The sequence below is a fragment of the Mus caroli genome, unplaced genomic scaffold, assembly GCF_978045245.1.
Source record: "Mus caroli unplaced genomic scaffold, Mus_caroli_1 scaffold_8, whole genome shotgun sequence".
In the NCBI taxonomy this organism is placed as follows: Eukaryota; Metazoa; Chordata; class Mammalia; order Rodentia; family Muridae; genus Mus; species Mus caroli.
Genome location: NW_028227263.1, coordinates 42,957,401 through 42,968,770, shown reverse-complemented (window position 1 = coordinate 42,968,770; position 11,370 = coordinate 42,957,401). Strand labels below are relative to the sequence as shown.

Genomic DNA, 11,370 nt, shown 5'->3' with positions numbered 1-11,370 from the left:
AGTTCAAACTTTTAGAGCCAGTGTGGTGGCTCTATATAGAAATCAGTGTCATGGTTCCAAAAGAATTTGGTGTAAGATCTGCCACACAATCCAGATATATCCATCTTGAGCATATACCTAAGGACCTCACATATTACTACAACTTGTATTAGAAGTTATACTTTTTATTTGTCCAGGTCAACACTTTTGGATACTAAATATTACCTTGTAAAGCTGTGGGTTTTTTCAATAACATTGTACATTCTATTCCCAAATGTCTTTTTAATTATTTATTTTTCCCCCAAATGCCTTCTTTTTTTCTGTTGAAAATAGGTTCTTCTCTCATACAAAACATCTCTACCACATTCTTCCTTCTCAGTACTCCTTCCAGCTCCCCATCCCCATCTCCTCTCTCCACTGGATCCACTCCTAATCTGTCTCCCTTCAGAAAGGAACAGACCACCAAAACACAACATTCAAACATGAAAAAAAATACAGTAAGACAAGGCAATAGCCCTCACATCAAAGCTGGACAAGGCAACCCAACAAGAGGAAAGGATCCCAGAAAGAAGCAAGCGTCAGAGACACCCGCTCCCACTGTTAGATGTCCCACAAAAACACTGAGCTAACAGCCATAACACATGTGCAGAGAACCTGCTTCAGACCATGTGGGTCCTGTGCTTGCTGGCTCAGTCCCCAGGAGCCCATGTGGGCCCTGCCTAATTTATTCTGTTCTTGATCTTTTTAGTTTCTGTTATTAATTTTGTTTATTATTTAATTTGAAGATCAAATGAAAATTCAAGATCAAGTAAAATACTAATCTGCAGCAATATATTTAATTAATGAATGCTAATTATGATGAATTCCAGCTAGGAAAATTAATAGAGATTATCAGATGGACATATCACAAAAACATTTAAGATGTCTAACTGTGTGTAGAGTGTAGCTTTTGTTTCAAAAATTCCAAATTTAAAGTTTTCTGAAGGCAATGTTAGAGATTAAGATGAAAATATGTATTTAAAAGCATCCAGAATCAAAGAATAAAAATAATTAGTTATGGAAGAGGAATTGATTGAAACTGAAACTAGTCATTGTTTTCTAATGTCCATTGAACAAAAGACATTTAAAAGTCTAGAAGAATAATTCATTAAAATATTTAATCATAAATTAATTTCAACATCATTTAATTTTGCTCTAGAAATCGAAAAAGATAAAATTTCACAGAAAAAAATATTTTAGATGGTCAAATATTTTTAAAAGACTATGGAGGGGAGATATATCCCCAAGTGACATGAAACTAATTTGTAAGCTTCTAATTCTTTATCAATAATTATTAGATATTATCATGTAATTATTGGAATTAATATAAAGAATGCTATGATTTTTTAAAGGTTTTATTTATTTTTTGTATGTAAATACAACATAGCTGTCTTCAGACACTCCAGAAGAGGGCATCAACCTCGTTATGGATGGTTGTGAGCCACCACGTGGTTTTGGGATTTGAACTCAGTACCTTCAGAAGAGCAGTCAGTGCTCTTAACCGCTGAGCCATGTCTCCAGCCCATAATTTATAATAATTTAAATTTATATTTCTACCATAGAAGAAAAACACAGAATAAAGACCATAAAATGGCACATGTTGAATAATTTATATGTACTTTATATATAAGACTTAAAAATTAAACAAATACTATAAATATATTTATTATAAATATATTAAATATTATAGATTATGTATTCTGATATATTTAAGTATATTTATATAATATTTTAAAATACTGACAAAGATACAGAGTTATCATGTATTTGGAATAGGAATATATCTAAATACACAAATGTGTATATTTAAGAACCAGTGCTTGTTTCAACTCAGATTTCATCTCCTATAGTGAGAAGACAGAGGAACTGGGTTCTCTGCCATCCAGGGTAATTTCTTCTGTTTATATAATTGCGTGTGTCCATTAACATATATGTGAGTCACTATGCATGAGTACACACACACACACACACACACACACACACACAGAATTTCAAGAGTGACATTACATATCCTGTTGTAACACTCTCCACTATGTTTCCTTGAGGCAGGATCTCTCACAGAACCTTCAGATTCGCTTGTGGCCAGCAAGTCCCATTGATCTTCCTTCTCCCTCTGACCCCACAGTACAGGAGTTACAGACACCTGCCACCAGTTTCACTTTTTTCATAGTTCTGGAATTTGTAATCAGGTCCTATGCTAGCACAGTCACTGCTCTTACCCACTTAGCATCAGTCCAATCCCATGCTTGCTTGTTTGTTTGATTGATTGTTTTAATCTATTAAGACTTTGAAACTGTCTGATGTTTTTTGTATGCACTGCTACTTATTTTTGCCAGCCCATAGTTCTCATTCTAAGGCTCTTGGATCCATGTGGTTTGGGAATGGGCTGAACACAAAATGCAGTATTTATTTTCACTGCCATCTTAACTGGATTTTCACCACATGGAGATTAGTAATGAAAAAGATTATCTATGCTCAAGACAATATTCAAGAAAACAATCATTCCTTGCTATAATTGTTAAAGTCATTTTACTCCCAATAACGCTATCCTTCACAGGTAATATCCAACACATTTGTTAGAACATGCTGAATGTGACATTTAACTTTTGCTTCTTTCCAGGGTTCAGTGACAGAGAAACTGCTTTGCACAGTGATTCTCATAGCTGTCCATGTCTGAATTTAATACCACATTTCAACCTTCTGTCTTCATCCTCACTGGTCTCAGAGGGCTGGTGGGTGCACGCCTGTGGCTGGGACCACTCCTGAGCCTGATGTACATCACCACATTGGCAGGGAACTGTACTGTAATTTATTTAGTGAGGACTGAAAGGAGTCTGCAGGAGCCCCAGTACCAATTTTTGTCTATGCTGGCCGGGGCTGACATTGTCTTGTCTGTCTCTACACTGTTCTCTGTGCTAAAAGTTTTTATCTTTGACCTCTATGAAATTGCATTTGACAGTTGCCTTGCTCAGCTCTTCTTCATCCATACATCTTCTTCCATGGGTTCAGGAATCTTGTTAGCTATGGCTTTTGACCGCTTTGTGTCCATCAGTCACCCCCTGCAATATACAACAATACTGACGAACTCACGAGTCACCAGGATGGGACTGGCAGCCTTTCTGAGGGGTGTAGCGCTCATGATGCCCTTGCCTATACTGCTTAAGAGATTACCATTCTGCAAGGGGCAGCTGTTGTCCTATTCCTACTGTATCCACCCAAATGTCATGAAGCTAGCCTGTGGCCAAGTCAAGATCAATATTTTCTATGGTCTTGTTTTGGTTATATTTTCATTTGGGGTGGACTTTTTGCTCATAGCTATTTCTTATGCTCTGATATTTCAAGCAGTTATGGGGATCGCTTCTAGAGAAGGTCAGATGAAGGCGCTCAATACTTGTTTGTCTCATATCTTTATTGTTTTTATCTACTATGGCCCTTTGTTGGCAATAACTGTAATGCATCGCATCAGCCACAGAAGTTCTCCAATAGCACATGCAGTCCTGGGAAATATCTATCTTTTTATGCCCCCAATGCTTAACCCAATTGTGTATAGCCTGAAGACCAAGCAGATTCGCTCTGCCCTGAGAAAATCTTTGAAGATCCAGAGGAGATGAACAGTTCAGAAAGCTAATGACAGTTTGAATGAAGAAAAGTACAATTTTCAATTTCACCATACACAAGATTGTTTATTTTACTGTATTTATATCTGGAATGTGTATATAGGTATGAAAATAAAATAAAATGTTGAAATTACAGCTTTTATGAATAAAGACATGACATTTATATAATCACAAGTATTATTTCTCCTATATTTCTTAGTCCATGTTTTGATGGACTTTGCTAACTAAACAGTGAAAAGCAGTTCTTGTTATATATTTTGTTGTCTTCTATTCATAGGTACTACATTTTTATAGTTCCAAATGAGAGTTATAATTAAATAATTCCATAAAAGATTCAGAAACTTCATCAAATCCCCAATACTATTTCTTCAATTTCTGCCTCAGGTTCTTACTCTATTTTATTTACTAAAATATCCTCTATCTTTCTTGCACTATTTATAAGAGAACAAAATTCATAACCATCGTTGACCATCCTTGCTACAGAGTGTGTGGGTCATAGCATCCCATTAGTAAATTATTTTGTATAGTTTACCTGAAAATACTTCTGGATCTGCATGCACATCTTTTTAGAGGAACAAAGCATTTATTCTGAATTCCTGTAGCTCACACCATTGTTAGCTAGTTTTGTGTCTTTGATTTTCCCCAGTTTCAGAACACCTGGATCGTCACTTTGAGAAGCTTGCTTGTGATCTTCAGATCACATGCATGAACACATGCATATGTTCTTCTTAGCAATAGTCTTCAAAGACATGAAAACCAGGGTAAAATTCAACAACTTCTTTGAATGCAATTTTCCTCTCAGATTTCCTCTATACCTAAGTGACTTTGATTTTTTTGTTTCCAGGGTGAAGATTAACCCCCTTATTTCTACATACTTTTAAATGTCTTTTTCATTAGTTTCATTCAGTAGCATTTACTAAATTTACTTTAAATGCTTTCATTTTTCTACATCTGAATGTTAAGTATTCTAAATGTCTTTCTTCATGTAATGTGGGACTGAGTTCCATATTTCTAACTTCACCTGGACTAAAAATTGGTATTTACTGTGTTATGTTAAGAGGTCAAATCCCGGGAATTCATACAGGACATACCCAGGCACAAATTCATTACCCAAAGGAGATTTATTACCATGGAAGGCAAGTGGGGGTGTGGGTGGAATTGCAAAGGCAGCCATAGCAGCAAGCAGAAGCAAAAGAACAAAGATGCAAAGAGATGTAGAAGATGGCATTTTTCACAGAAGTGAGTATTAAAGGGAAAGGGGAGTCTGTGCTAAGGTAGCTTGGCATGTCATGGTTGGACATATTAACAAAATAATGAAATTTGATTATTGGACTTTAGTGTTTTGTGTCAGTGACCTATTAAGGGAATAGACCTCAGGGGGTAGTCTTTAGGAAATTAGCAGTTTTAAGGAAGGCATGGGAAGAGGGAGGATTAAAAGGGCAAAAACCCCATATGCAATGTTTGTCATGCTCAGACCTGTGTTTGCCTTGCTTGGAACTGTTGGAGCCCCTTCATTACATAAAAATTTTTAAAATAATTATGATTGTGTTAAATCTTTATTCTCACTTTAGCAACACTATATATGTTTTTGGCTTTGGCTTATGACCGACAGTATATTTTTTCTCTTTCCTTAATAAAGTACTTGAACATACTTTAAAATTTGAGCTCATGATAGTTAGACTTCAACAACTCCCAAGAGTTCCATCAAAATGACATTGAGAAGAAACTCACTGTTGGTCCAGTGACTCCTAAGTTGGAATAGTCATTCAAGATTTAGTCTGGATAATTTTGACCTAATGCTGTCTCTAGGTAGATACTATAAGAACTTAGTTGAATCAAAGGACACTCAGCTATGTCCACCAGAAAATGCCAACTTGATAGGTGGAAAAATATATGTCAGATACCAGATTTTTGTATGCTGCATCAAATGGTTATTCAAGTGTTAGGGAAAGCATTTTAGGTGGGTTTTCCATATATTCTGTGATTATGTGTATGAGAAATGAGAGAAAGAGAAAGAGAAGGATATTACAAAATAAAACAGAGAATAATAACAAAATGAATACCCTTTATACTAGACTTCAATTATAAAACTCTAATAATAGCCAAAACATGACATAATTTCCAAATAAGTATATGGAATGATTTCCTAATAGATCCTCATGATAAACTGTATTAAGGGTTGTTAGCAGAGTGAGAGCAGCTGTGTATCCCAAGCAAAGTATTTTAATGGCCTACTAAGTTTATTAAAGTTAATGAAGCATATAAATCAATGTTATTATTAATTAAATAAATAAATGTAAATGCTGATCAGCATTCAGATGTCTCCTCTCTGATTGACATTTGCTTCCACCAGAGGAAATTCTATGATTATAGTCTACTTCCTCCAAGTATAACATTCTATCCTCCTCCCATATCTCTGAGTATGCTGCTATCTTTAATGTCGGGTGGGTAATTTTAAATTTAAAAAAATAATTTTATTTGTAATTTTATATTAAAGTTTAAAAATAATTTAAAAATAAAAAATGGCATTTCCCCCCTTATGTTGACTAAGCTTGCTTTTGTTTTCTAAAAGATGGTAGCATTTGCTAGGTTTCCATATCCCTTCAAGTTTTGCATTGGTTATGTGACTCTTTAAAGTCACTAAACAAAAATATGCATATCGCATACTGAATCTCATCATATAATCATATAATTACAGAGTAGTAGATCAATATATTTTTAATGATAATCAAAATACTGTCCTCTTTGTGGAAGACAAAAATATCTCCTCGTTTCTCCCCATTTTATTCCATGAAATAAAAGCATATTCCTGAGAAGCAAATAGATGAAAGAGCAGAAAGTATGACACCTCTTTTGCTAAGACTGTGTGTGGTTATTTGAGCAAGTTTCCCCAAACTTTAAATATTTTACACACGGCAGACCTTATCTGTTTGGTTTTTAAGCTGTAAACCAAGGGGTTTAGAACAGGAGTCAAGAAGAGAAAAAGATTGGCCATGGTGACATGGAGAAGAGGAGATGCAAATGTACCAAACCTGTGAATTAGAGCCAGAACAATGAGTGGGACATAAAATATAAAGACAGTAAATATGTGGGAGACACAGGTATTGAGTGCCTTGAGCTTACCATCTCCTGAGGCAATACCGAGCACTGTTTTCAAAATCAAGATGTAAGAGATGACAATAAATACAGAGTCAACTCCAAACGAACAGAGGACTAGAGACAATCCATAGATGATGTTGACCCTGACAGGACCACAGGCTAGCTTCATGATGTCTGGATGGTAGCAGTAACAATGGGACAGTATGACACCCTTACAGAAAGGCAACCGCTTGAGCAGGATTGGCAAGGGGATCATTAACATCACACCCCTAACAACAGCTGCAAGTCCTATCTTAATAATCCGAGTGGGGGTTAAAACTACAGTATAGTGTAATGGATTACGAATAGCAACAAACCGATCAAAAGCCATGGCCAGTAGGATGGCTGACTCCATGGAAGAAAAGGTATGGATAAAGAACATCTGAGTCAAGCATGAGTGGAACTCAATAGCTCTGTGATTCAGGAGGAAGACATTCAGTACTGTCGGCAGAGTTGATACAGAGAGACCCACATCTGTAGCTGCCAACATAGATAGGAATATGTATTGAGGCTCATGAAGACTGGAGGTGGTTTTGATAACAAAGAGGATGGTGCAGTTTCCTAGGAGGGCAATTAGGTACATGACACATAGTGGGATGCAGAACCATATCTGCACATCTTCTAGTCCAGGGATGCCTGTTAGAAGAAGGGTAGGTGGCTGGAACCAGCTACTGTTTGTAATTTCCATAAATCCTTTTATCCAGCTGACAACAGATTTCAAAGGTTTCTATTGTAAGACAAAAATGATAGATTAGAAGACATAAGAGAAAATTATAGTAGTCCCATAAGTCAACACTAATTCTGACATATTTATATGAGTCAGTTTTTTTAAACTATCTGAATAGCTATGCACAGCTTGGACAATGAAGAAAATGCTGTTAAATGTAGGAAATAATAGAATTCCTTTGACTTCCATAGCACTCTCAGTCTAATAACACTGATCAAGTGTAAATGAAAAGTAAAGACATGATCTGTGTGTCTAAATGGTGAAATCAAAGTATTCTCAAAATCTCATTTTTTATGTTATTTAATTATGTAGTAGAGGATTACCTTTTCTGGCATCCATGGAAGGAGAGGCCCTTGGACTTGTTGCCCCCATGTAGGGGGATACTAGAGGGGTGAGGCAGGAGTGGATAGATTAGTTGGGGAGCACCCTCTTGGAGGCAAAGAGGAGGGAGGATGGGATGGGAGTTTGAGGAGGGGAGACCAGGAAGGGGGACAACATTTGAAATGTAAACAAATAAAATAACTAATTAATAAATAACATTTTTAAAAATAGTGCTTCATTTGTACTAAACTTTTCAGAACTCTCAAAGCACTCCTTGTACTTTCCCACATATCAGCATCATACATGTCAGCACTTAAGACTCTAGTCACATGAACACTTTTCTGATCTTCCTTCTGCAGAAAGAAATTGCATGATCATAATAACTGTTATACGATTCATGTAATCTGGCAAACTTCATTTGGTAACTTGTTCTTCCAATGAACTTCTAACATTTGGTATGTTCTTTTAGAATGAGAGGCTTACTCTTTCAAAATCCATGTTGATCAAAATGCAAGGAAGAGTTGAGATAAGTAAAACAGCAATGGTTTGTTTTCTCAGCCTGTGATAGAACAGGATTGGACACCAACAAATAGTTTCATGGAATAAACAGAAAACATCTGCTTGACAAATTAATGCATCGGTAAATAATAAATGCCAATACTTTAATAAAAGTTTCAGATCACCATCATTGAAAGGAGAAGTGTTATTCTATATCTTTATCTCTAAAGAAGTAGGAACAAATATTATCTCTTATTAGGTGAATACATTTAAATTTAATGTGTTGAAAGTCTCCACCTTCTATATAGAAGAAGCAGAAAATATTGATATAACTACAATTGGATATGAAGACAGGAAAGAATGGAAAGTGAAAAACTCAAGCAAACTATCTAGAAAATTCCTAGAATCCAAATATGATGTCTTATGTATAGCAAATATAAATATGATGAAATATAATGATCTGATGATCAATTAAATAGAAATATTTTCCCTGAGGAAAAAGGGCATAGGAAAGAGACCTATGGTAACTGGGGAGATGAGTTGGTCAGTAAAGTACTTCCTGTATGAGAATGAGACTCTTTGAGATAGAGTCCCCAGCATCCTTTCTAAAAGAGCTGGATATGCAGAGTGTGTCTATAAACCAGATGCTGGGAGTGGAAACAGACAGGTTGATTCCTAGATCTCGTTGACTAAACACTTTAGTGATTCATAGTTCCAGGTTCAGTAGGAATAAGGAGAGAGACTGAGCAAAAACTCAGCATCAATAGGTCTCCAAAAGCAGTCACACATACACCAGCTGTATGCACATAGACATTCAACACACACACACACACACACACACACACACACACACACACACACACAAACACACACACACATGCACATGCACATGCAAAAAGAGAGACAGACAGCAACAGAGAAGAAGAAAAGAAACATATACACACTTCATTTTCCCTTAGGAAAATCCGAATTCGGTGCAATTTTAGAAATATGTAAATGAAAAATCGCAGATGTTATTTTTAGGGGTAGGAATATGTTTTTGAAAAGAGGTTCATCAGTGAGTCATGCTTTACACCCACTGCCATGTAGATGTCTATTTATTTCCCTTTATCTGGTGGCTATAATACCTTTACACATTTATATGACATAAACAACAGGTAATGAGTCTTATAAAGCCTGTCTGTTTTTATGACACAATTGCAAGGAACATTTATAGACCTGACAAGAAGGCTCTTCGAAGACCTAAGACACTAAGAACAAGGGTAACTTAATATAATCTCTTGTTAATTTATCTAGAATGTCAGATTAAATTAAGTTAATATTTTTAAAGGCACAGTGCATACTGAACTGGAGAATATGGTCACATGACAAAGCACCCGTGCTCAGATATTCATCACACAGGGTCTCACCACATTAAAGCAAAGATCTTGCTTTCAAACCACATAAAACTCCTATTTTAACCAACAAAAATGTATGCAGCCACATAAGTACAAGTTTCTTAACATTTGCTAATAGTCCCTATCTCCCCTTCGTTTAAATCTATTCCTGAACATGATGGAATTCACTGCAGGTATTTCCCTTTCTTTTCTGTGCTTAGGGCTCCTTAGATCTCAAACATAACTAGATATTAAGATCACTATTTACACCTTTGCAAGGTTTACTGTAAAACTCACTTTATACTCACTCTGTTACGTAGCCTAGTTCATTTTTGCTATTGTTTGCAGACATGTTACCAGCCCCTTTCCATGAAGATATGTTTTTTTCCAACTGATTTCATTTGGTTTTAGTTATTTTGCTATCTATTCACACTGGATGGTTCAACACACTAGATACAGCTTAATCCCTCTTAAATTAGATTGCCATCTTTTGATCACAAACTGTGGTTTAGGAATTCTGATAGTAATTTTAACTGGTTAATGTTTAGTTTCTATGAAGCCTTTTACTGGAATATCCCTGGCTATTTCTGATCTTGAGGATTATTCTAGCCATTAAATTTCTATCAAATATTCACGGTTGCTCCTATAATTAACATTCAGCACGTTTGATTTAATGTTCTGTTCTTCGTGTTATCCAGATAGATTTTTCTTACTTGATGTTCAGCGTCATTAATGTTGAAGATCATAAACTCTCCATAGCATTGACATCACTCATTTATTCCTATCATACAAGCTGCATAATGAATGTTGCTTAAATAAATAAATTGAAAGTTTATACATTCTTATTGTACCATATGTATATTAACATCTGACAGAGACATAAAATTCACCAGTAACTCAAAATCCGTTTTAAGTTCTAATGTATAAAATATTTTGAGGAATTATACATTGGGTGGGGAGAGGGGCATTTAAAACTAAAGATTAAGTTCTAGTAAACTAAAGAAAAAGGTTATGGTTATCTGAAAGGTAGCATTTTAGAACTTACAGCTTACTCAGTTTCCAGCTTCCAGGTATGTGTGTCCTGTTGTCCATGTTACTTTATGGTAGATTTTCCATACTAGCCAAAACATTGTTCCGTTTCTACTTGAAGATTCAGAAGTCACTTCATTCTTTCAACTTCCACCCACTATGACTGGCTTCTAGCCCTCCTCAAATTCTTTTGTAACATCTACTCCTCCCAGTCCTCCTTCAAGAGAACTAATTTTGCCACTTCTCTTCCCTGACTTCCCCATTGTTTGAACTTTTAACTCCTGCAATGTTTTTCTCTTCTATTAGCTGGCTCTGTTTTCATCTCCGGCAAGCTCTCGAATGTCATTCACTAAGGACTCCGAATTTCATTCTAAAATGGGGGAGCAAAACTTTAGTTAAGAAACTCCTGAACAGAAGGCCTCACTTCAGCTGTACTGACGAGCACACCATGTGATCACCTCACCTTAAAACCTGACTTCTAAAATTGGCAAACAAGTTCAGAAGTACATCTCTCGCCTCTTTTTCCTCTTACCTACCTGGGCACGGGTGGAAAATGTGTGGACTCGTAAGGAGAGGCTCAAAACCGCTACTAGGGGAAGCTGCTTGGCATGAGAGTTATTTACTACAATACATGGAGAAACAGATG

At 35.9% G+C, this 11,370-nt stretch overlaps 2 protein-coding genes across 2 annotated transcripts; one reads left to right on the top strand and one right to left on the bottom strand.

Moving 5' to 3' along the window:
* Positions 1-2,687: 2,687 nt before the first annotated feature.
* On the top strand, positions 2,688-3,629 carry LOC110299488 (olfactory receptor 51E1-like). Its single transcript, XM_021169199.1, has one exon. It carries the CDS (start codon positions 2,688-2,690, stop codon positions 3,627-3,629), a length of 942 nt encoding a protein of 313 aa, XP_021024858.1.
* A 2,778-nt stretch (positions 3,630-6,407) lies between these two features.
* Positions 6,408-11,238, bottom strand: LOC110299346 (olfactory receptor 51G2-like). Its single transcript, XM_021169024.2, has 2 exons — positions 10,741-11,238; positions 6,408-7,500 (listed from the first exon to the last, which is right to left on the bottom strand). Exon 2 carries the CDS (start codon positions 7,459-7,461, stop codon positions 6,508-6,510), a length of 954 nt encoding a protein of 317 aa, XP_021024683.1. The 5' UTR covers positions 7,462-7,500; positions 10,741-11,238; the 3' UTR covers positions 6,408-6,507.
* Positions 11,239-11,370: the final 132 nt, after the last annotated feature.